General features: G+C 42.0%; 1 protein-coding gene and 1 non-coding gene across 2 annotated transcripts; one reads left to right on the top strand and one right to left on the bottom strand.

Annotated features, from left to right (window-relative positions):
* Positions 1 to 2,075: 2,075 nt before the first annotated feature.
* Positions 2,076 to 11,104, bottom strand: LOC148209788 (uncharacterized). The gene is made up of 3 exons (XM_088126991.1): positions 10,912 to 11,104; positions 10,298 to 10,845; positions 2,076 to 2,183 (listed from the first exon to the last, which is right to left on the bottom strand). The coding sequence occupies exons 2-3, from the start codon at positions 10,841 to 10,843 to the stop codon at positions 2,076 to 2,078; spliced, it is 654 nt and encodes a 217-aa protein (XP_087983117.1). The 5' UTR covers positions 10,844 to 10,845; positions 10,912 to 11,104.
* Positions 11,105 to 25,872: 14,768 nt separating this feature from the next.
* Positions 25,873 to 25,978, top strand: LOC148209789 (small nucleolar RNA R71). The gene has a single exon (XR_015793304.1). It is a non-coding gene; the product is annotated as a small nucleolar RNA R71 (small nucleolar RNA).
* Positions 25,979 to 26,402: the final 424 nt, after the last annotated feature.

Below are 26,402 nucleotides of genomic sequence, written 5' to 3' on the forward strand. Positions count from 1 at the left end.
AAACAAATCAATCATCTCAAAGATATAACTAAATGCACAAAATTGTTAATTATAAACTTTTTGGTCACAAAATAGGTAATTCTTTCGCAATGGTTCCCAAACAAAATGCTTTCGCTATACATAACAACCAAATGAATGAAAATTCAAAATTCAACTCAGGATGTTTGAAGTCTTATGAAGCTTTGACATTAGTCCAATTGAATAGAAAAGATTTAACTTTTGTTGGTTTCATTTACTACTAAAAACTCGTGAAGTAACTCAAAGCTTGACCTTTCTCTTCAAATGTTATTATCTTGTCACTTTTATTGATTTTTTTCTTTCTAATTGAACATCAACAGTGGCAGTGGCTATTCATGTACCCAAATGGATTGAATAGAGATATGAAAAGGATAAAATTAGCTTTAAGTTTATGGAACCAATCGTTTACATAAAAGGGAAAAATAGTGCAATATAAAGAAAAAGAAGCACAAATATGATATATATGTAGCTGTATTATTCATTAACTATTCTTGAATTCCAAGAACAAGTTTACTTCCACACACACATCACAATCATCATCATTTAATTTTGTTCTTAATTAACACTTAATTGTTGAGACCCTCTGATCCTTGAAGGTGGTGAGGTTGGATGTTGTTAGAGTTGAAGGTGAGTATTTTTGGTGGCCTGAAAAAGCATAAATGGAAGTCTTGACATTCACACTTTGGATCTTTGCAATCAGCTTTGGTGTCGCAATGAATTTGTGTCAGAAGACTTCCCTTTGATCCCAATGCTATGCTTTCCACTGCAATATAATACGATACTTTCATAATTATTTACCTATAAAGAATTTATAATCATAGAATTTAAGAGATTTCAGTAAAGCACACAAATTAGAAAGAGGAAGAAGATAAAAAAATGAACTGAATTTAAATTACCAAAGGCAGACACAAGCAGCAACATCATCACTGCAATGAGAGCCAACTTGAGACTTGATTTCTCTGCCATTATCTTTAAAGAAATTACACGTTTTGTGATTTGCAATAATCTTTTAATATGGTCTACTCATATCAATTTTTGGTGTGATGGTTAGTTTCTTTCTTGCCCACCCATTATATAAGCTTAGCAACTTGAAATTACTTTCCTAATTGTGTAACATACAAAACAACGGTGCATTTTGTAGATTCATGTATTTTAATATGGTTTATAGTATTACTTTAATTACAATAAATAACAAGCAATTTATAGCAAAATAAGGTATGGATTCCTATTTATATTCGTGATGTATTATTCTTTCTTTTTTTTTTTCTAATTTTAAAGACCTAACACTTTAAATGGAATCATATTCATGAAATATCCGCCAATTACGCAAAGAGTTGTTAACTAAAATCAACCCTTTTTAATGCGATCATACAGTATCATACGATAAATAAATGAATACAGTATACTCATTTTGTAGATAAATCATTCAATTATATTTAATTATTAGTGAAAATATGATAAATAAATGAATCTTAAATAAATTATTGAAAACTAAGAGATTTTTATTTATCTTATAATTGTAATAAAAGTTTTACACATACGTATAAAAAACAATATAATTAGAAATTTTACTAGATCCATCGCATAAATATAATAAGCATGTAGATGTCGATTTCCGGGTGGGTGCCATGTAGGTGCTACATGAGTGTCACGTACGTCTTCATCTCCTTGTTTTGGGTTCACTTGCACGTAAAAATCAAGCACCAATGTGGTGCTTTGCGAATGTAATTGAATGCTTACGTTAGTATTTAACACGAGAGTAAATGGTTATGAAGTAAATAAATTGCAGGAGTCTCAACAAGAGTACTTGGTGCGTCTGCATAGGAATTCTTTTGTTTCTTGATTAGGGTTTCCACGGAGTTTATATATGAAGGGAGAGAGGAAGCATGGGGAGGTGTCGGGACCTCTCCCAAAATTTTGCATCCTTTTCATGTAATTTCATAGTGGTGTGACAGCGTCTAAGGTACTAGCTTGCCTGACACTTTACTAAACGCTCCCTTAGGTGAGTTTTTGTTAGCGTACCTATAAATGCATTTGAGGATTCGTATATGATATGCTCAATCTTCCCTTTCCATTTCCCTCAGCATTGAATCGGTGCGTTTTACACGCCCTCTCTGCGAGTTAGTTGGCCTCCATGTGTTGGCATACGGGTTCCATGCAGCGCCCTAAAATTACCTCTCAACAATACATTTTGTAATGTTGTATTTTAATTTCTTATATATCATAAATATATCATAAATTTTACTTTTATTATTGTGCTTAATAAACAAAACTTAAATTATGGAAGGTCTTTTAAGTATATCAAATATGATTTTTTGTGTGATAAAGATTCAAAATATATATTAGCTATATTTGTTCTATATTAAATATATATTAGTTATATTTGTTCTGTATTTACTGTAACTTATATTTGTATTTACTTTAAATATGGTGAAGGATAAGGAGGAAGCTAACGCGAAGGATGGAGAAAAAGATGAGGATTGTTAGATGTATTCTTCGAGGAGGGTTTAATTTGACAGGTAGATTTGTGTCTATGGAATTGGATTGCTTTAGTTTGGTTTGATTTTGGTTTTGTTTGGTTTATAAGAATTGGTTTTGGTTTTGGCTTTAGCATGCGTTTTGGTTTTCGCTTTGATTTTGGTTTATTGGCGTTGGTTGTTGGTTGGCATTGACATTGTCATTGGTATTGACATTTGTTTGGGGAAGGGAATACCCTGGACACGTGGAGGACCCCTATTGGTGCTCCAAGATGGCTCATGAGTCATGCCCAGCTCGGATAGCCGAGATGGCCGCCACCAACGCCGACAAATGCTAAGTATGAGGGCCGAGGTGAACCTGGCCCAGGTCTGACCTACCGGGGAGCTCGGGTATGGGCCGAGATGAGCAACTGTCTGCGGCGTGATTATTGGGCGTAACCGTCGGTCCCGAGATTACCGGATGTAACCGACGGTCCCGGGATTACCGAATGTAACCGTCGCTAGATTAGCGGGACCACCACCCATAAGTAGAGGACCTCACTCCCCGATCAGGTACGAGAATTTCTGGCTTCGAACTAAACTTGGAATCCGACCTATACTGACTTGATCGTCGGAGTGCTCACCTTTTTGTGCAGGTCCGCCCAAGTGTTCAGGTCGGTCCGGAGGCCGAGTTCGAGCTACAATCAGGAACACACTGTTGTGCACATCCTTGCATAAACATTTGGCGTCGTCTGTGGGGACGACTGACAATCTAAGTCATCCCAATTCCTTTAAACCAACACGCGAGCGAACATGGTTCAACCAGCGAATTCGACCAATACGACAGATCGAAGGACTCTAGCTGCCAGCGATGCCCACCAGATGGAGGTCGAAGCAGCGGCGGTAGAGGGGCAAGGTCACGACGGCCTAGCAACGGAACCCCTCCGCAGGTCGGCACGGATCACCGCGCCTGCCCTACCGCATGCGGACCCGAGGACGTCCAAGGCCACCCGTGGCCGAGGTGGGACCTCTAAGAAGGGCACCCGGGGTCCAGCCCCGGCTTCAACAAGCGAGAACTTTGATGCGCTCCAGAGAGAGATGGAGGCAATGCGCACACAAATGCGCTCCATGGAGGCAATGTATAACGAAATGGTGCTAGCTGCAGGCGCAGGGTCCCGATCTGAAAATCGAGTGACGCGCATGGACGTACGCGAGCAAAGGGGTTCCCACCTCGGCCCAGCCGAGGAAGAACGTCCCGAAGACAACGAGAGTGAGGGGTACACTCGCCAGAGGGGAGACCTCCGCGAGCATCTCAACAGAAAGAGAGGCTCGTCTCTCCGAAAAGGGCAGTCACCATCCCGCTCCCACAGGAGCTCCAACCAGCAGGCTGAATCCTCTCACAATCCCGCAGGGATAATCACAAGGGAGGAGTTCGACCAGCTGAGGGGGGAGCTCAATGCTCAGGTGGAGGCCTTAAAGGCCAAATGTGAGCAGAAAGACGATTCACTGAACAATGGCGACTTGGTAGAATCGCCTTTCACCTCGGACGTTTTGGAAGCACCAATCCCTCCGAAGTTCAAAGCTCCTACCGTGAAGCCTTATGACGGGACGAAGGACCCCAAGGACTATGTTGAGGTCTTTGAAGGCCTCATGGACTTCCAAGTGGCATCAGACGCAATTAAATGCCGCGCCTTTCAGATCGCGCTTACTGGCAGCGCGCGATTGTGGTACCGGAGACTGTCAGCCAGGTCGATCTCGACCTACTCTCAGCTGAGAAGGGAGTTCCTCGCCCAGTTCTCTTCTCGGCACTATGACAAAAAGACAGCGACCCATCTCGCCACCATCAGGCAGAAGGAAGGTGAGACGCTGCGGGAGTATGTCACCAGATTCCAGGAGGAGTAGTTGAAGGTTGCACACTGCTCCGATGACTCGGCCATGTGCTATTTCCTCACTGGTCTAGCCGACGAAGCCCTCACGGTGAAACTTGGAGATGAGGCCCCGGCCACCTTCGCCGAGGTGCTCCAGATGGCGAAGAAAGTCATCGATGGACAGGAGCTCCTCCGAACCAAAACCGGCCGACCTGAACGAAAGATCGGCCGAGGCAGAAGTGGAAAAGATGAAAGGGCAGATCCCAAGTCCAAGGACAAGGGATCCTTTTCCAGCGGCCGAGCTGAGTATCGAAGGGCGGAGAACGAACCTACCAGGAGCCGACCTTACGAGCGCTTCACCCCAAGCACGATTCCAATTTCCGAGATCCTAACGAACATCGAGGATTCTGGAATGGAAAAATTACTCAAGCGTCCGGAGAAACTTCGGGGAGCCCCGGAGAGGTGCAGCAAGGACAAGTATTGCCGCTTCCATCGGGAGCACGGCCACAACACGTCGGACTGCTGGGAATTGAAGCGCCAAATTGAGGATCTAATTCAAGACGGCTACTTCAAGAAGTTTGTGGGAAAGCCCAGGACCAGCTCAGCAGAGGAAAAGGAAGAGCGAAAGCGTTCAAAGACGCCACCCCGGCGCACCGACCGACCTGCGGTCATCAATACCATTTTTGGAGGGCCAAGCGGGGGTCAATCCGGACATAAAAGAAAGGAGTTAGCCCGTGCAGCCAGACGCGAGGTGTGCATCATCAGGGAGCAGGGGCCGACCTGCCCAATCACCTTCGACGGTGCAGACTTGGAGGAGGTCCACCTGCCCCACAGTGATGCCCTTGTGATTGCTCCCTTGATTGATCATGTGGTGGTCAGGAGGGTGCTGGTAGACGGGGGCGCATCCGCTAACATCCTGTCCGTACCGACCTACCTCGCCTTGGGCTGGACGAGGTCGCAATTGAAGAGAAGCCTGACGCCGCTGGTTGGGTTCTCTGGAGAATCGGTCATCCCAGAGGGTTGCATCGACTTGCCGGTCACGCTGGGGCAGGACCAAACTCGGGTCACTCAAATGGCCGAGTTCGTGGTAGTTGACGGTAGATCGGCCTATAACGCCATCTTTGGGAGACCCATCATCCACTCATTTCGGGCCATTCCCTCAACACTTCATCAAATTTTGAAGTATTCCACCCCCAATGGCGTGGGCACGGTCCGAGGAGAACAGACCGCTTCGAGGGAGTGCTATGACGCCGCACTCAAAGGCTCATTGGTCTGCGCCCTCGAAACTCTCAGGGATGGGACGTCCGAGTTCGAGGCCAACCTGCCGAGGAAGGAGTTTGCCGCACCCACTGAGGATCTCGAGCTTGTTCCTCTGCTTAGTCCCGAGAAGCAGGTAAGCATAGGAACCAAGCTGGGGGCCATCAACAGAGAGGAGCTAATCCACTTCCTCAGATCCAACTCGGACGTCTTTGCGTGGTCCCATGAGGACATGCCTGGCATTGACCCGCGAATTATGACGCATCGCCTCAGCATAGATCCATCATTCCGACCTGTGAAACAAAAGAGAAGACCTATAAACAAGGAGAGGAGTGATGTAATTGTTGAGGAAGTTAACAAACTTTTGAAAGCTGAATACATAAGAGAAATTTCGTATCCCGAGTGGCTCTCCAATGTTGTATTAGTTAAAAAATCTAACAGCAAGTGGAGAATGTGCGTAGATTTTACGAACTTAAATAAGGCATGTCCGAAAGATTGCTTCCCACTGCCGAGGATTGATCAACTCGTGGACGCCACAGCCGGGCACGAACTGCTCACCTTCATGGACGCCTACTCTGGGTACAACCAAATCAAGATGCATGTCCCAGATGAAGGTCATACCGCTTTCATAACAGACCAAGGTCTGTACTGCTACAAGGTCATGTCCTTCGGGTTAAAGAACGCAGGAGCGACCTACCAGAGAATGGTGAACAAAATGTTCGCCAAGCAGATCGGCCGGAATATGGAAGTGTATGTGGACGACATGCTTGTCAAGAGCAAGCAGTCTAAGTCGCATCTCTCCAACCTGGCCGAAGCCTTCGAGGTTCTGAGGGCATATCAAATGAAGCTCAACCCTGCTAAGTGTGCCTTTGGAGTCTCCTCGGGAAAATTCTTTGGCTTCATGGTAAACAACTGGGGAATCGAGGCCAACCCCGAAAAGATTAAAGCCGTGATCGAGATGGAGGCACCTAAAACGCTGAAGCAGCTTCAGTGCCTCAATGGCAGGATTGCGGCCCTGAACCGGTTTGTTTCAAGGTCGACAAATAAGTGCCTCCCTTTCTTCAAGGTCTTACGAAAGAAAGGGTCGTTTGAATGGACAGCGGAGTGCAAGCAAGCGTTTCAGCAATTGAAGAGCTACCTTTGTTCGGCACCCTTGCTTGCCAAGCCCATGCCGGGGGACAAGCTCCAATTGTACCTAGCAGTGTCTGACAGTGCCGTCAGCTCGGCCCTAATCAGGCAAGAGGAAGCGCGGCAAAACCTGGTCTACTACACAAGCAAGGCTATGACCGAAGCCGAGACTAGATACCCTCAGATGGAGAAGTTGGCTCTCGCTTTGGTCACCTCGGCCCGACGACTTAGACCATACTTCCAAGCCCATACGGTGGTGGTGCTCACTAACTTGCCCCTTAAAAGTATCTTCCACAAGCCGGAAGCTTCCGGACGCCTAATGAAGTGGGCAATAGAGCTAAGTGAGTACGACATCCAGTTCGAACCCAGAACTGCGTTGAAAGGACAAGCAGCGGCAGATTTCATAGCCGAGCTCACACCACCTTCCGAGCTGAGCGAGTCCGACCTACCTTGGACAGTCTATGTCGACGGATCCTCCAATGAGAAGGGGTGCGGAGCCGGGGTCCTCTTGCTCGGACCAGGGGGTGAGCGATTTGAGTATGCCTTGCGGTTCAGCTTTCGGACTTCTAACAACGAGGCTGAGTATGAAGCATTTATTGCCGGCCTGCGAATCGCTCGAGCATTGGGGGCCTCTTGTGTTAAGGTCTTCAGTGACTCCCAGCTGGTTGTGAGCCAGATCAAGGACGAATACCAAGCCAAAGACACCCGAATGGAGAAGTATTTGGGCAAGGTCAGATCATACCTCGCCCAGTTTCGAACTTACGAGGTAAGCCGGATTCCGCGAGCAGAAAATTCTAATGCTGACGCCTTGGCCAAGTTAGCATCGGCGTACGAGATCGACCTCGCCAGGTCGGTCCCTGTCGAGATCCTAGATAATCCCTCGATCTTAGAGCCAGATCTGATGGAGATCGGCGCTCCAGAATCCTCATGGATGGACCCGATCACGGACTTCATTAGGGGCAACTCACCACAAGATCCCAAGGAGCGCAGAAAGTTGGCAAGGCAGGCAGCTCGGTTCGTGGTCCGAGATGGTGCATTGTACCGACGTGGCTTTTCCCTGCCTCTATTGAAATGCCTAACCCCTGAAGAGGGCCTGTACGTCCTCAGAGAGATCCACGAAGGAGTGTGCGGCAATCACTCAGGCGCCCGGTCGCTGTCAGCCAAAGTGATCCGGCAAGGATACTATTGGCCGACTCTCAGCCAGGACGCCAAGAAGTTCGTTAGAACTTGCGACAATTGCCAACGCTACGGGGCCATAATCCACCAACCTCCCGAGCTGCTCACCCCCATCTCGGCCCCATGGCCATTCGCGCAGTGGGGGGTAGATATCATTGGTCCTTTCCCTTTGGGCAAGGGCCAGACCAAGTTCGCTGTGGTTGCTATGGATTACTTCACCAAGTGGGCCGAGGCCGAGGCGCTCTCCCACATAACGGAATCTAGGGTCACGTCCTTCGTATGGACGAATATCATATGTCGCTTTGGTATACCGCAGGCCATAGTGACAGACAATGGGAAGCAGTTTGACAACGCCAAGTTCAAAGACTTTTGCAGCAAACTCGGCATAAGTCATCTCAGCTCGTCCCTCGCACATCCGCAAGCAAATGGGCAGGTGGAGGCGGTCAACAAGATCATCAACCGATGCATCAAACTTAGACTGGACTCCAAGAAAGGCAGGTGGGCCGAGGAGCTACCAGAGGTTCTATGGTCGTACCGGACCACCCAACGAGAGTCGACGGGTGAGACCCCGTTCTCCCTGGCCTTCGGCTCCGAAGCTGTAGTCCCGGTTGAGATCGGCATGCCATCTGATAGAGTAGAGCATTACGAGCCTACGACGAATGAGGATGGGCTGCTCCTCAACCTCGACTTGTTGGAAGAAAGAAGAGCAATGGCCCAGCTACGCCTGGCGGAATATCAGGGCAGAATGGCCAGACATTACAATGCCCGTGTTCGACCTCGGGCCTTTCAGGTCGGACATCTGGTCTTAAGAAGGGTCCAAACGCATGTGGGTGCCCTTGATCCGGCCTGGGAGGGCCCGTTTGAGATCAAGGGCATAGTCCGACCTGGGACGTACATATTGGCCGATCTGAGAGGAGACGTCCTCGCGCACCCGTGGAACGCGGAGCACCTGAAACGTTATTATCCTTGAAATGACAAAAGGATTTTCAATGCATCTGTAGAGACTGTTCCAAAAGAATTATGATCGGAATAAATGTGATTATTTAATTTCATGCTTCCGAGTTCGACAAGAAATTAATTGGGGGCCACGGACTCCCACGCGATCGCATTCCAGCAGTTGGTTCAAATTCAATCCTTCGAAGCCTAAGGGTACGAGGTGCGATGCCAAAACCACTGACGAACTTAAAATTCAAACCTTCAAGGCAAAGGGGGCGATGTGGAAAGTTCAAAATGATCAAGCCTCCGAACTTGGGGGTACGAGGAACGATATGAAGAATAGCTACAGACTTAGGATTTTAGCCTTTTTACCTTTTTAATTTAAGGGTGAAATGTTAAAAATCCAGAGTTGGTGCAATGTATTGAACATTAAGAGATTCAAACTCAAGCTTTCAAATTATTTTAATTAAAGGCGCGACCTCAAAAGTAAGAGGTGCAAGGTGACATTAGCTGCGGTTCAAAGGAAAAGCAAAGAAAAGAGGTTGCCAACAACAACGTAGAAGCAAATGGGAGTCTCTTTATTGAATGAAGAGCAGAGCCAAGGCTTATAGACCTTGCAGCTCTCCCCTGACACTTACAAAACCAAAGAAAAGGGAGGAAGAACAGCGAAAAGCCTCGTGAAGGGTGGTCGCCTAAGAGCCCGCTTGAGGAGCGCCCTCTTGAGTGGAGCCGACCTGGTCCTCTTCGGGATCGGAGTAGTCAGAGTCCAGATCTCTGACATACTGTTCCACCAACGCTTGGGGGCCAGGGGTGCCGCCAGGACCAGACGCCCACTTCTCGGCATACCTCCTTTTCAGACCGCTGAGATCGATCTGAAGGTCGGGCATGTCGGAAGCAATGCCCTTCATGAGGAACTTGAAGCCCGCGTCAGAAAAATCTTTGGCAAATCCATCGAAGTCAGGATGTTGCCTAAACGATTCCTCCAGTAGGACTCCATTGCTGAGGCGCTCCTTCGCCGTCTCCAGCTCGGCAGTCGCATGCTCCAGCTCCTTATCCTTCGCTTCAAGCGCCTGGAGCATGTCGTTCTTCTCCTTCAGAAGCTGGAACTTCTCCCTCTCCAGGCCCCTGGTAATAGCGTGGGCAGCTCGGAGTTGGGCCTTGCGCCTGTCCTCTTCCTTCTTCAGCAGCTCGGCTTGGGACTCCACCTCGGCCTTCAAAGTCTCCACCTCAGAGTGAGCCTTCAGCAGCTCATCCTTCATGGTGGAGGAAGCAGCCTCCAAGGCAGCAGAGAACTCCTCTTTCTCCCTCGCTGCCAGAACTTCCCTCCCATCCAGCTCGGCCTTTACAACCAGAGTCGATTGAATGGAAGCAACGAACGCCTGAGAAATGGTACAAGGAAAAAGTTAGATCGAACTACCTGTTGGGTGAAATCAAGCAAAAATGGGGCACTAGTCTTACCTCGGCGGCGTAGTCGATGGTCCCCTGCAGAACAGACCCAGGGTCGCTCAAAAATTTTGACGCCCTCCTTAGGCAGCGGTCCAAACTTGCAGCTGAGATGCGGGACACCTGGTCCCTCACCCCGGAACTTGACGGCTCAATTCTGAACCGTGCCGTCACGTCGGACGTCCCGCCCATCCTGGCCGCAGGATCGTCCACCCGATCTGCGAAACTTGCAGGCAAGACCCTGCAAGCTCCGACCTCCGAGGGGGAGATCGCCTTCTTTTTCTTCCTTCTTCGCTTCAGAGGGGCTTCCTCCCTCGCCTCCTCGCCCAAAGGCGGGGCGTCCACCGCCTCGGTCTGGGCGTCCACCGCCTCGGTCTGATCCCTGGGGTGCTTCTCCCTCGAGGGACCCCCAGAAGACTCCAGCTCGATCACCGGGGCTGGATCTTCCGAGGCAGGCCCTGCCACGGCAGGGGTGGCAGGTTTCGAACTCTGGGCGGCCTCAAGAGCATGGGCTCGGCCCTTAGACTTGCGCTTCACGCCGCTTGCAAATCCGCAAACCATGGCTGCGAAATAAAAACAGGGGTCAACACAAGGTTAGAGGAAAAAGGGGGGAGGCAAGCTCGGCATACCAAGTTCAGAGTTCGGCCTTGAGGATTCAATGGGACGAACTGCAGGGTTGTAATCTAGCAGCCCGGACTCAAGCAGCAGTTCGTCAGTCACCAGGGTTCCGACCTTCCTACCCCTCGGAAAGCGCTCCTTGTAGTATTTCAGCGTATCGAAGGAGGCTTGCGTAAGCTCGGGGACTGGTCGGATTGAAACTGCACGAAGACAAAATCCGAGTTAGACCTGAATGACAGAAGAAAATTACGAAAAGTAAAAACTACTCCGTACCTAGGTTCCCAAACCTAGTGGGGACGTCAAAGAAGGAACGACCTGACTCGTCCTTTGCGAGAAGCGTAGAACCACTTCCTCACCCATCCCTTGATGGAGGTCGGCCCCTTAAATATACCGCTTGCGCCTTTCCTTGCGCACATATAGAACCGACCAGGCTTCTTAGCTATCCTTTTCGCCTCGAAGCACGCGAGGAGCTGGTCTACGTCCAACAGCTTCGGCCTCGTCACTATCCTGAGCTCGTAGCCAGAAGAGGATGGCCAAAGCGAAAATGACACCCCACCCATTGGGGGCCACTTGAGCTGGAGCCAACTCAGTCCGGAAGAGAAATTCTTGGACAAAAGGGTGAAGGGGAAGTCTGAGGCCGTACTCAAACATTTTGAAGTAGAGAGTGACCCATCCCTCTGGAGGATTGTCAGCTCTCTCCCCCTCCTCCGGAAGCCTGAGGAGGATGTTCTCAGGGATAGCGAACCCCCTACGAAGGGATCCGAGGTAGTGCTTAGGTATCCTAGAAGGGTATTCCAAAACCCTGACCTGAAGTGGAGGCGTCACTATCCTCCCCGTCATCGGAGATTCTAAAGTTTTCTATCTCCTCGAGCTCGGACTCTAACCTACGAGCTAAATCGGATCCTAGGTTGCTGCTAATAGAGGACGACATGGCAATTACGTTCGAAAGAGAGAGGGAAGAGACCGACCTACCAAGGGTTCGAGCTGCTTTCAGATCGAACTCCAAGAATTCAAGGAACCTAAGGTATGATCTGAAGGATTGGGGGCATTTATAGCCCGTCGGAAGAATTTCCCCACCGTACATGTGTAATCAACGAGCGGCTAGGATCCTTTCTGAGATCCGAAGCGTCGGAATATTTGAATATTCCGACGATAAATCTTCCGCGACGGTTGTATTTTCCCACGAATAGGAAGTCGCCACGTGTCCAAAGCAAGTCGAATGAACTTCTCTGCCAGGTCGAGATCGGACCAGACAGAGAGGGGGCCAATGTTTGGGGAAGGGAATACCCTGGACACGTGGAGGACCCCTATTGGTGCTCCAAGATGGCTCATGAGTCATGCCCAGCTCGGATAGCCGAGATGGCCGCCACCAACGCCGACAAATGCTAAGTATGAGGGCCGAGGTGAACCTGGCCCAGGTCTGACCTACCGGGGAGCTCGGTATGGGCCGAGATGAGCAACTGTCTGCGGCGTGATTATCGGGCGTAACCGTCGGTCCCGAGATTACCGGGTGTAACCGACGGTCCCGAGATTACCGAATGTAACCGTCGCTAGATTAGCGGGACCACCACCCATAAGTAGAGGACCTCACTCCCCCGATCAGGTACGAGGATTTCTGGCTTCGAACTAAACTTGGAATCCGACCTATACTGACTTGATCGTCGGAGTGCTCACCTTTTTGTGCAGGTCCGCCCAAGTGTTCAGGTCGGTCCGGAGGCCGAGTTCGAGCTACAATCAGGAACACACTGTTGTGCACATCCTTGCATAAACAACATTGATGTTGATGTCGGCATTGATGACATTAACATTGACATAGTTGTTTGTTGTCATGTTGCAGTTTGTATGACATTCTGCAGCTTGTACAATGTTGGTATTATTGGTTGGCATTGGCATGGTTTGTCACTAGCATGTTGCAGTTTCTACGGCATTTTGTAGCTTCTACCACATTAGTTTTGATTTTGACTTTTGTTTCATTTAGTTTTAGTTTTGGCATTAGGTTTTGTTTTCTATTTTGATTTAGCCTTAACTTTGTAGTTTATTTAGCAAACCCACAATTTATTATTTTAGTATTGTGAGATTGAGACAAGATGTTAGATAATATTGTTTTAACTATAATCAGATTTGTATTAGATTATATTATTTGAATTATTAGTACTTCTCAATCAAACTATGTCTCCCATCAGAGTTGGGCGTTGGGACCCTGGATGCGCTAGCGGTCAGCACATAGTGTTGTGGTTGTCCGGGTTACATTTCCTATTCTTATTAGGATTAGAATTATAGTATTATAAATAATTTATTAGATTTGTATCAAGCAATTCAATTCAATGAAATCTTATTTGTTATTCTCTTTATTTTCTCTTGTCTTCTAAAAGTTAACCGTAAATACTTTTTGTATTCCTTGATAGTTGAGTAATATACGAGTGAAATTTTGAATATCCGACGTATAAAACTATAATATATAATCCTTCAACTTAAATAATATATAATCCTTAATTCAACTGAATTACTATTGGAAAGCTTATTACTAATGATGTAGTATCAACATAGCTAATAGTTTTGGAAAATTGTGATCCAAAAGGTGTAAGGTGCAACCAGATCTCACTCTCTCTTAACTCGAGGAAGTCCATTAAAGCACATATGGTAACTGTAAAAACGACAAGTGATAATAAGATATTGCAACCTTAATTCCATCCCAAGATTATGTTTTACAAACATGGCAACTCATTTTACCTTATTCATCTGCCAGCCTACTAACCAACAATCTTGCCTTATTTACATCTTTTTTTTACTAACATTCCTTTCGTAATAAAGTTTATATATTGTTTTTTCTTTTGTACTATCCTTTTTTTGTATTACGATGGTTCACAAAGAACCAGAATCTAGAACTCTTTGACTTTCTGTATAGGTTTGTATTATTTAAAATCTAGAACCATTTAGTAAGAAACTGCCACTGATGAAATAGACAAATATTCCCTTAGTCATTCATTAAATCATTTTCACCAAAATTGTCTTCTTTCTCGGCAAGCTATTATGGTATGTGAAGAAGATGACATTGCTTACTAAAATAAAACAATGATTAAGCTGTAGATCCTCTTACCATAACCTCACTGTCGCTCAGCCCTATAAATACAAGGTTTCCAATTTCAAAAGTTCAAGCAAACTAGAATTTCAAGAGCACATTTCTTAGAAAATTAAAGACCCTTTTGCATTCAATATTATTAGCCTGTTCTCCAGAACCTTAACTATGGCATTCAAATTTCTTGTGCTCTTTGTAGTTAGCTTACTAGTTGTCATCAACCATTTTGTTAAGTTTTCTTATAGCTTTAGGTTTAATGCAGTAGTGTCTTTAGATGGTAAAGGTAATTTTGTTCGAGTTAGTGATGCTATAGCAGCAGCACCTAACTTCAGCACCACTAGATTTTATATTTATATAAAAGCTGGCATTTACAAGGAGCATGTTGAAGTTCCAGCTCAGAAAACGTTTATTGCTTTGATTGGAGATGATGCTTCTACAACCATCATCGTTGATAATAGAAGTAATGGCAGTGGATTTTCAACTTCAAATACTGCAACCCTCAGTAAGCCTTAACTTTCTACTAATAAATTTGACTTGACATGTGCATGTTTATTTATTTTCACTTCTTATTCCAACAAATCCTGAAGTAAAAACCTTAAATGTTTAATTTCCAGTTGTGAGGGGTCAAAACTTCATGGCTCAATCCTTGACTATTCAAAACTCTGCTGGACCAAACAAACACCAAGCAGTTGCTCTTCTTGACCAAGCTAAACACTCAACATACTACAAGTGTGTGTTTCTAGGTTATCAGGATACTCTCTATGCAGACGCAGGGCCTCAATTCTTCAAAACGTGTGACATATATGGGAGTGTTGACATTATTTTTGGAAATGGGCTTGCATTATTCCAAGATTGTAATATATACGCTCAATTACCAGACGTTCCAATTACGGTCACTGCACAATCCAAAGAAAATGTGAATGACCATAGTGGGTTCATCTTCCAAGGGTGCAATGTGACAGTATCCCCGAAGATAGCATCAAGTAGGCACAAGGTAAAAGTGTTTCTTGGACGGCCATGGAGATCTTATTCAATGGTTGCTTTCGTTGAATCATATCTTGACAATGTAGTTCAACCGAAAGGATGGTTAGAGTGGCCAGGAACACCCGTGAATCTATTGTTTTATGCTGAATACAAAAATAGTGGTCCAGGAGCTGACACTTCTAATAGGGTACATTGGCCTGGTTATCATATATTGCACAATGCAAATCAAGTTGTAAATTTTACTGTTGAAAACTTCATTGATGGGACTAAATGGTTGCCAGAAACTGGCATACCCTTCAGGGCTGGTTTGTAAGTAATCTCCAGACGTAACAGTCGGTTTTACGAGATGATGTCACAAATAAATTTTGGTTATCGAGGATTCATATGGATTTTTAAATGATTAGATGAAGAAGTTCTATAGCAGTGAATTTTCCTTATAATGAGAAAGTCAGTTCTTACGTCTTAAACATCTTTTACATAATTTAATTGTGATTCATATGTTTAGCTTTATTGATACTTATGATCACATAACTATATATAGATTACAACTAGGGGTAATACATGTAACAAATGAAAAATGAGAGTTGGTCACAAGTATATAAACAATAATGACATATCTTGGTATGTTTTGAATAAGACACATGAATGATCCAACTAAGAATAAAAAACTGATAGCCTACTGTTGTGTTGTGACTCAAGCATATCTCATGGGTTGTTAAATTAAAGAATTTGGGTTGGGCCGTTAGTTCTTGTTTAAACCCAATTATGTGGGTACTTTATTACATGGTGTGCAACCCTAGTTTGGGATCATTCTCTTTGCCGTGAGATTGAGAAAAAGAGGCAGAATTTTGTTACACTCTTTTTGAATGCAGCAGCCGAGGGTGGAAAAATATACAGAAGAGTTTGTTTCTTTCTTCTTGTATTTTGTCCATTGTTTCCATCTTCTTTGTGGGTTGTTCTGCTTAGAGTTTGGGTTTGTTATTCTCCCTCGTTCCGTTTGTATTGTTCTTGGATATTGAAGCTAATAGAAGTTTTGCTCTCGCCTTGCATAGTAGATGTATACCATATTGGTCGAACCACTATAGATTTTGGTGTCGCCTTCTCTTCTATTATCTACTTGATTTAGTGTTAATATTGCTTTGTGGATTTATCTGGAAGTTGAATAATATTGTTTCATAAAATAAGCAGTAGTTATTGGTGCATTTTTGCACAACAAATGGTATCAGAGCAGAAGGTAAATTATATCAGTTGCAGTCTATTTCATTTCTTGATTTTGTAAGCTTCGGTTCAAGCATCTGAGCTATTATGAAATTATCTGATTGGTCGGTTTGGTCTGAAATTTCTATTTGGTTAGATAGAAAATATTTTTGGGTTGTACTGAAGGTTTCTGGCTATTCTGAAATTTCTGTTTGGCTGATTAATAATTATTTTTGGCCTATTTGGATTTTTATGTTGGGTTCGACTATTCTAAATTGTCTGTTTTGAGTAATTCTTTTGGGCTGTTCTGTTTTGAATTTCTTCTGTTTGGTTAGCCTAAAATTTCAGTGTGGCGGTTGAAAATCATAAAATTATGTCGGCAAAATTCGAACTAGATAAGTTTGATGGAAAGGAGGATTTAAGCCTTTGGAGAAAAAAGCTTAAAGCTCTTTTAGCTGAACAGAAAGTGGCAAAAAATTTAGATAAACCAGAAACATGGCCAGCAGAGATGACAAAAAAAAAAACAAGTTGAAATGGAGGATATAGCCTAAACACAATGATTCTACACCTTTTCTGATAATGTGCTTCGACAGGTTAATGACATTGTAAAAGCAAAGGAATTGTGGGACAAGTTGGAATCACTTTATTTAAGTAAATCTTTGCCAAAGAAAATTTACTTAAATGAAAGGTTTTTTGGATTTAGAATGCAACCATCAAAATCCTTAGAAGAAAACCTAGATGATTTAAACAAGATATGTGTGGATTTAACAAATATAGGAGAAAAATTAGATGATGAAAACCAAATTCTCCTAAATTCATTACCTGAAAGCTATAAGGACGTAAAGTCTGCAATAAAATATGGTAGAGATTCGTTAACGTTAGCCACTGTTTTAGATGCTTTGAGATCCAAAGATTTTGAAATCAAACATGAGAAAAAGGATGCTGAAACGCTAATGGTCAGAGGTAGATCAGAAGCTAAAAGAAAATCTCATGTAAAGAACACTAAGCATAGATCTAAATCTAAAGGTAAAGAGAATAGAAAATGCTACTATTGTCATAAGGAAGGGCATTTGATCCAAGATTGCTTCAAATTAAAAAATAAGAGCAAGAGGGAGGAGAAAAATGACGAGCAATTGTTGCAAATGTGCATGAAGGTTATGAGTCAGCAGAAGTGTTAGCTATGTCTAAGAATGCAGTTAATGATAAGTGGATACTTGATTCCGGATGTTCCTATCATATGACACCTCATAGACATTACTTTTGAGATTTTGAGAAACTTGAAGGTAGCAAGGTTTTGATGGGCAATGATCAACATTGTCTTGTAAAAGATATAAGATCAGTCAAGTTGAAACTCTATGATGGAATGGAGAAGATTTTGTCTGCTGTTCGATTTGTTATAGACTTGAAAAGAAATTTGATCTCTCTTAGACAGCTAGATAAAAGAGGTTTTAGTTACAAGTCAGAGAGAGGTGCACTTAAGATCTATAAAGGTTCACTTCTAAAAATGAAAGGTACTCTTAGAAATAGCTTAAATGTTTTAAATGGAACCTCAGCTGTCGCTCATTGTGCAAATGTTGTTTTAGGACAAGGTGATAAAGAAACTGTGTCCTTTGGCACAATAGGTTAGCGCATGTCTCTAATAGAGGTTTAAATGAATTACAAAAACAAGGTTTGTTTTGTAGGTTCAAGCCTTCAGAATTACCTTTTTGTGAGCATTGTACTCTTGGAAAATCTACTAGAGTAAAGTTTTCTAAGAGCAAAGAGTTATCCAAAAGGATTTTAGACTGTGTCCATTCGGACTTGTGGGGACGAGCGAGGGTTCCAACTCTTGGAGGAGCAAAATACTTAATGAGTATTGTTGATGATTTTTCAAGGAAGTTATTGGTGCTTACTTTGAAGAACAAGAGTGATGCTTTTGAAACCTTTAGACATTGGAAAATTATGGTTGAAAACTAAACTGGAAAAAGAATTAAGGTTTTGAGAACAGATAATGGTCTGGAGTATATAAATGACAGTTTTGTAGCTTTGTGTAAAGAAGCTAGAATTAAGCAACATCACACAATTCCTTATACACCACAATAGAAAGATATTGCAACGGTTCAATTAGACTTTGCTGGAGAGGGTGAGATGTATGCTAGCAAATGCAAAGCTTCCTAAAATGTTTTGGGGTGAATCAGTTTCGACAGCAGCGTATCTTATAAATAGGAGTCCTTCAGTTGCCTTGAATATGAAAACTCCTCACGAAGTTTGGTCAGGTAAGCCTCCAAATCTTATTCATTTGAAGGTATTCGGATGTGCTGCACAAGCTAGAGCGACGTGCAAGGAAGTGTATCTTCCTTGATTATCCATCTAAGGTGAAGGGTTATAAGTTATGGCTTCTTGAACCCAGTCAAGGGTGATGTATTATCAGTACATATGTGAAATTTGATGAATTTGACATGCCTTGGGAGTTGTCAGGTAGTGTGAGTTACCAGAAATCACTAGACAGTGTGTCTTCGAACTCATTCGAGATTGAATTAGAAAACTCACATACGTTTGGACCATTAAGTGAGCAATCTGTTTTTAGTAATGAAATTGCCAGGATTGATGAACAGTTGACTAGTGAATTACTTAAAGAACAACCTGAAATTGTTAATGCTGAAACTAGCTAGTTAGAATCTCAAGTGTCAGATTACCAGTTGGCTAGAGATAGACAAAGAAGAGTTGTTAGACCACCAGCAAGATATAATGAAGCAAGTTATGCAATTGAACAGGAAAATGATACAGCTTATGCCTTAAACTGTGATGAAATCTCATTGAGTCATGAACCTTCGAACTTTGATGAAGCAATGCAGTCTAAAGAAGATGATAAGTGGTTAATTGCTATGAATGAAGAAATGACTTCATTGATTAAAAATGAGACTTGGGTGCTTGCAGAAAAACCACAAGATCACGAGCTTGTTGATTGCAAATGGTTGTTTAAAGTAAAGCCTAGTATTAGTGGTGAAAACAAACCTGGATACAAAGCTAGGTTAGTTGCAAGAGGTTTTACTCAAGAATATGGAATTGACTATAATGAGGGTTATTCTCCTGTTGTGAGACATTTCTCAATTCGTATATTGTTGTCTGTAGTTGCTCATTTTAATCTTGAATTGGAGCAAATGGATGTGACAATGGCCTTTTTGCATGGAGAGTTAGAGGAAGAAATTTATATGTCACAACCCCCAGGTTTCATTGAAAAGGAAAAAGAACATTTAGTTTGTAGATTGAAAAAATCTATTTATTGGCTTAAGCAATCTCTGAGGCAATGGTATAAGAGGTTTGACACATTTATAGTTAAATGTGGGTTTAGTAGAAATGATTATGACAGTTGTGTTCATGTCAAACATGTATCTAAGAATGTGTCTGTGTTTTTATTACTGTACGTGGATGATATGCTTATATCTTCTCATGTATGTTCTGAAATTATTGAGTTAAAGGCTGAATTATGCAGAGAATTTGATATGAAGGATTTAGGTCCAGCTAGAAGGATTCTAGGCACGGATATTTCAGAGACAGGGCTGCTAGAAAACTCATAATTATACAACGGGGTTACCTAGATAGTGTAGTTAAAAGGTTTCAACTTGATGTAGCAAAATCAGTGACTGTCCCTTTAGCTTCTCATTTCAAATTGTCAAAACTTCAGTCTCTGAAGACAGACACAGAATTTACAGGTATGGCTAAGGTATCTTACTCTAATGCAGTTGGTTGTTTAATATATGGAATGACATGTACTCTTCCAGATTTAGCCTATGCAATGAGTGTTGCTAGCTGTTTTATGAGTTGTCCAAGTAAACCACATTGGGAAGCTGTAAAATGGGTTATCAGATATGTAAAAGGTACTAAGGATTATGGCTTAGTTTACACAGCTGGTGATTCTGATGTTCAGTGTTTAGAAGGCTTTGTTGATGCTGACTTTGCGTCCGACTTAAATAAAAGAAGATCACTAGTTTTGTGTTTAAGGTGTTTGGCAATACAATAAATTGGAGATCTTCACTTTAGTCTGTAGTAGCGTTATCTACTACCGAGTCAGAGTATATAGCATTATCTGAATAAGTTAAGGAAGCAATTTGGTTGAAAGGGTTGATATATCAAACATGCTGGGAGATATATCATAACCTACTATACATTGTGATAGTCAAAGTGCTCTTGCACTTCCAAAAAATCCATTACACCATGATCGAACCAAACATGTTGACGTAAAGTTTCATTTCTTGAAAGATGAAGTGAGCAAGAAGACAGTGAAGCTTGAGAAGATTGCATCTGAAAATAATATTGATGATATGTTTACAAAGTCCTTGTCAGGTGTAAAATTCAAAATTTTCTTTGACCTACTTAATGTAGGTGTTGGCTAATGTTTCTTGTTTATGATGATGTTAAAGTGCAGGGTTGACTTCAAGATTGTGGTTTGTTTTTTCATCTGAGGATATACTTGATTCAAGAGGGTGATTTGTTGTGTTATGACTCAAGCATATCTCATAGGTTATTAAATTAAAGAAGTTGGGTTGGGCTGTTAGTTCTTGTTTAAGCTCAATTACGTACTTACTTTATTACATGGTATGCAACCCTAGTTTAGGATCATTCTCTTTGCCATGAGATTGAGAAAAAGAGGCAGAATTTTGCTACACTCTTTTTGAACGCAGCAGCCGAGGGTGGAAAAATCTATAGAAGAGTTTGTTTCTTTCATCTTGAATTTTGTCCATTGTTTTCAATTTCTTCGTGCGTTGTTCTGCTTAGAGTTTGGGTTTGTTATTCTCCCTCGTTCTGTTTGTATTGTTCTTGGATATTGAAGCTAATAGAAGTTTTGTTCTCGCCTTGCACAGTGGATGTAGACCACATTGGTCGAACCACTATAGATTTTGGTGTCGTCTTCTCTTCCCTTATCTACTTGATTTAGTGTTAATATTGATTGATGGATTTATCTGGATGTTGAATAATATTGTTTGATAAAATAAGCCGTGGTTATTAGTGCATTTTTGCACAACACCGACCATTTATTAATAAAAACAAAAAGGAAAACAAAAGGCAATAGCAAGATAAGACACAGAAAAACATGACTAAAGGAAAAAAAAAAAAACTCAGAATCAAAAGTTGATAGCTTACCAAATATGTATGTATAGTTATATTCAATGAGATTTGTCTTCCGCAAGAAAATAATTAAAAGGGAGCTTACAGAATTATAGCGAACTTTCAAGTCGAGGAATCTGATGTAAAACCCTAAAAGTCGAGAGATAAATAGTCCCTAATTCTGGACTCAAATATGCATTATTCTGCTATAATAGTTCCTCTACCAACATAAATTATAGATAATCTTTTTTTTTTCTGTATTACCGTGGAGTCGACGACCTTTTGACCTTTATGCCCCTATAACTTGGAGTATGTGCATTGTCCCCTATCCGTACATACTCAAAGGGTCATTGCTTGGTGGAAGCTGTGTGCCGACCATGTGGCTTAAACTCACAAAGTTATTCCTTGAGGCTCCAATTCATCCAAGCTATCTGTTGGGGCCAAATTTTAGAGAATCTTTGCTCAGTCTAGTACTTTTTCATGCAGCTCATAAAGATTTTTGATGATGAATATGATGACTAATCATGTTTTATTTAAGATCTCCACGAGGACCGGAGTCTTATCATATAAATGCAAAGATTTTTCCTAACTCCTTGGTTTTGTTTCAAGTGTGTTTTCTCATTGCCACTTTCACCTCTGGATCCACAATATAGGTTTCTATAGAGAAAACAAACAAAGTGACAAAATATATGGTGGCGGATTAAGTCAGAATGGGAGTAGTTGAGCATAAAGTATAGAGTGTTGTGAGCATACTTTTAGAGTTTGGTTTACTTCCCTATTTATAGGAGTTGAATTCTGATCTAGGGATTGTGAAATTCGAATCGTGATAAATCTGGTTATCTGAATCTGGGGAGAATCTTGAGGTAATCAGGATATCTTCTCCTTTTGTATGTCTTCTCCTCAATCATAAGGCCATCAAGATATCCTCTCTTTTGACCTCCTTAAATAAAGAGAATTTTAATTGTAGAAAATTAGGATTTTCTCATTCATAACAGTTTTATTGAATGATTTTATTTAAAACATTATTGTGCATTGTTTATACCTTTCCATAATGCTTGAGAAAACGTCTTCCTATAATACATATATTATATATGTTAAATTACAATTTCCTATGAACTTTCAAGGATACTAAAAAAATGATTGTATTGGATATGTTTAAGAATTTTAAAAACCGTTGAATAGTCCTTGAACTCTAAATTTTGTATCTAATAAGTTACTGATTTATTAAACATTTTTTGAAATTCTAGAAATGATTAAATTTACCCTACCTAGCTATTAGCTTAAGAGCCAGCTTTTGAGTTCACTCAACGTCTGAACAAGATTTAGCAACTGAATTTGATGAAATGATAGTTGTAGATGAGAGACCTTGAAACATTCCATTTGTTAGGCAAAGACAATCTTAAAAAGAGATGAATGATTGATTATGGGAATTGGTAATTTTAAATGATAAAATTTCTATAACCCTTCTACAACTTTAATTGATACTTCATTATCTTAGATATCGGAGCAAATCTTAGAAACGTATTCGAGGAAAAAAATAACTAAATATTTTTCAAATTGTTCAAAAAGATATGTTAATGTGAGAGTAAAAAAGTTATAGGTGTTAATAATATAATAAAAGATTATAAAACTAGCTTAACATCCCTTGAATATAGAAAAATAAATTTGATTTCAAATCAAGTTTTCAGGTGGTTGGAAAGGGGAAGGACCAAAAGACATGCTCAATGGCAATTGTAAAATCACCTCATTTTTTAAAACATGATTTAACAATTTGTGCATAATTTAAAACTAGTGGCCATTTTATAAAATGGTTGGCCAAATTTAACCACCCACCTAAATTATCGTATATGTATTGAGTTTGGGCCGTAGTTGTTTTAGTTAGAAAAATGGCCCAAACTTAAATCAACCTTAAACCCCTTTTTGTTTGACTCGTAATATAAATAGTTAGTCATGACTTTTTGTAACCAACCCTACTTTTTGTACAAAAATGAAAGTAGCCACTTTGAGAGAGAGATTATTGAGAGATAGAGTGAGAGGAGGGAAACGACACTGCCGCCATTGCTGAGCTAGGCAGTCGAAGTTTGTAGCTTGTTGGCAATCATTTTTCAATTCAAGTGCAGATTCGTGTATATCTCATCAAATGTTGTGTTTCTCTTATCTTGTGGCTATTTTTTTCCTTTTGGACAGAATTATAGAAATTGTTCAAGATTGAGTTGCTCCTCTTTTTCTTTCCAAGAAGTAGAGTTGAAGCACCCTTGATAAATTCTTGGTTATTTACATAATAGATTTTGTTTTTGTTTCTTATGTCTATTGTATTGTATGTACAAGATCTCTCTTGTTAATAATATAGACTCGCAGTGATATTCATCTTTGCAAACTCGATGTATGTAGGTCTTTTTTGAGATTGAACCATTATAAATCTTATATCTATTCTCGCTATTACATTACTGTTTAATTTCTGGAAAATTATTAGAAGTTGGTTAGAATGTTTCTGTGCATATTCACCTCATAACTACCATTTACAAATTCTTATTTTAGGTTGTAAAGAAGTTATTAAAGAGTAAAAACGATTATGGAATTTATATAGAATCATAACAATTGGTATTAGAGATTCACATTATCTTTATTGTGTAATCTGCATTCTTTATTGCCTAAAAAGTGTACTGTTTTGAATTTTACAACATTATTAATATTATGTAAATTCTTGTTAACATTCTGAAAATTGTTGGAATATTTTTTGAGGTACCGTCCATTCTTATTTTTGTGTAAGATGGGTACTAAGTTCGAGGTGAAACGTTTTGATGGAAACTGAGACTTCAATCTCTGGAAAATCAAAATGATGGTCGTGTTCAGGAAATAGAAAGTGAACTATGTGCTTAAGGATCTAAAGAAGATTCCATCGGGTGTCAGCAAGGAAGATGATGACATTAAAGAAATGGAAAAGGTGGCACATAGCTTGGTTATCCTCCTTTGTGAACATCCACCAGCACTCTCCCTGTCGCAAGAAATGGCCTCCCGAGGATGATAAGGACCTCCTCATCTGCATCATAATACAAAATAATAAAGTCAGCAGGAAAAATGAATTTATCAACTTGTACCAAGACGTCTTCAATTTTCCCTTTCGGATGCGTGATGGACCGGTAAGCAAGTTGCAATGTCACCATTATAGGCCTTGCTTCTCTTATACCCAGCTTGTTATAGATGGATAAGGGCATGAGGTTGATGTTGGCTTCCAGATCACATAATACAAGCCCTATTCTCCAATGGAAACGGGTATCGTGAAACTTCCAGGGTCCTTCATTTTCGCTGGAATTTTGCTCGTGAGGATATTGCTGCAAGCCTTGGTCATCGCCACAGTCTCATACTCTCCCAGCTTCCTCTTCTTGGTGAGTATCTCCTTTAGGAACCTTACGTAATTCAGCATCTGTTCTAGAGCTTCCACCAAAGGTATGTTAAATGCAGTTGCTTCAACACATCTAGGAACTTCTTAAACTGGACGTTTTGCTCCTTCTTCTGCAACCACTTAGGATATGGTGGTGTCTGTCTGTATTCTGCATGCTCTGTCGGCTTTCTTTTCTCGAGCACTCTAGTCTGTGTTGATTCTGCCTTGGATGCATTGATCTCTACTGGGGTGACTTCCTCATTAGTGTTGTCCTGAACTTCCCTAAGTTGCTCCATGATTTGCACTGGCGGAGTGGGTAAAACTTTCTCTGCTGGCCCACTATTCTTTACTGTTTGAGATTCTTCTGATTCTTTCTGAGTAGGCTGGCTTACTACCCCTAGAGCATTCGAGTGTGCCGGAGGTGATGCTTTGCCACTTCGCAGTGTGAGAGCTTTACATTGCTCCTTACCATCCCTCTTCGATACTTTAGTGTCGCTCAGCAATGCTCCATAAGGTCTGCTTTTCAAATCAGTTGCTAACTGGCCTACTTGCAGCTCTAGATTTCTTAGTGATGCGGCTCGGCTCTGCATAGTAGCGTCAATATTGACCATATATTGCTTAATCAACTTTTCCAATGACGTAATCTTTCCTTCTGCGGCTTCTGTGCTGCTGCCTGACCTCGATTCTAATCCTGGGGGATAATTCCTTTTCTTCTGGTATGCTAGACGATTGGAGGTGCCAACATTATTTCCTTCCTGATTTCCACTCCAACTGAAATTGGGGTGATTTCTCTAGCCGGGGTTATACGTGTGGAATATGGGTTGTTTCTGTTGTTCTACGGATTCCGCAAATAGTAAATCGACTCTGGATTGCCAGGGAAATTATTATAATGATAGTCTCCTTCGCAGAAGGAGCAAGAAATCCCCTGAATGTGGCTAACATTTGCCTTACCAGCAGATGCTCCCACTGTGCTCTACTGTCATGCTTCTCATCACGAAATCTGTCAAATTTTCAATTTTCGAGTTCAAAGCAGAGTATGATTCAGATTCATTAAGCCCTTTACCTCCTCGACCTTGAATAACTCTAGGGTCTGACCATGAATAGTTGTTCGATGATATCCTTTCCAAGATATTGAATGCTTCAGCATAAGGTTTTACTAGCAATGCGCCATTTGCTGAAGCATCAATGACCAAACGCGTAGCGTCATCCAATCCATTGTAATACATTCCAATCTAGATGCACCTTGGGATTCCATGGTGAGGGCATTTTTGAAGCAAACACTTGAAACGCTCCCATGACTCGCTCACTAACTCCCCAGCAAATTGCTGAAAGTTGTTAATATCGCTTTTGTACTTAGCGTTCTTGCTGGTGAGAAGTACTTCATCAAGAAGTTCTCGGTCAAGTCATCCCAACTTGTAATGGATTCTGAAGGCAGCTACTACAACCAAGTCTTGGCTTCATCACTAAGTAAATAGAGGAACAACTTAAGCCGCAACACTTCTTTGCTGCATCATTCATCCTTAAACGAATTGCATACCCCAATAAAAAGCTTCAGATGTAAATGTGGGTCTTCAGTAGGATGTCCGTAAAATTGACCCACTATCTGGAGCAGCTGAAACGTTATTGGTTTTAGTTCAAACTTTGGGGCTGCAATTTCAGACTTCGTGATTACCGGGTTGAAATTATAAAATGTTGGAGGTGCATATGCCCTGATTTATCTGTCAATGTCATCAGCTAGTTATACAGCATTGAGAGGGGCACTGCTACCTCAGGATCAG

Source organism: Momordica charantia, assembly GCF_013281855.1.
Source record: "Momordica charantia cultivar OHB3-1 chromosome 8 unlocalized genomic scaffold, Mcharantia_2.0 BLBB01000008.1, whole genome shotgun sequence".
Taxonomy (NCBI): domain Eukaryota; kingdom Viridiplantae; phylum Streptophyta; class Magnoliopsida; order Cucurbitales; family Cucurbitaceae; genus Momordica; species Momordica charantia.

What these genes read in the sequence shown, in the direction of transcription:
- LOC148209788 (XM_088126991.1), bottom strand. Translation starts at nt 10,843, where the DNA reads ATGGTTTGCGGATTTGCAAGCGGCGTGAAGCGCAAGTCTAAGGGCCGA. An exon ending in CCATCGACTACGCCGCCGAG is followed by an intron (nt 2,184 to 10,297) that starts GTAAGACTAGTG and finishes AGGTAATTTTAG; the next exon opens with GGCGCTGCATGGAACCCGTA.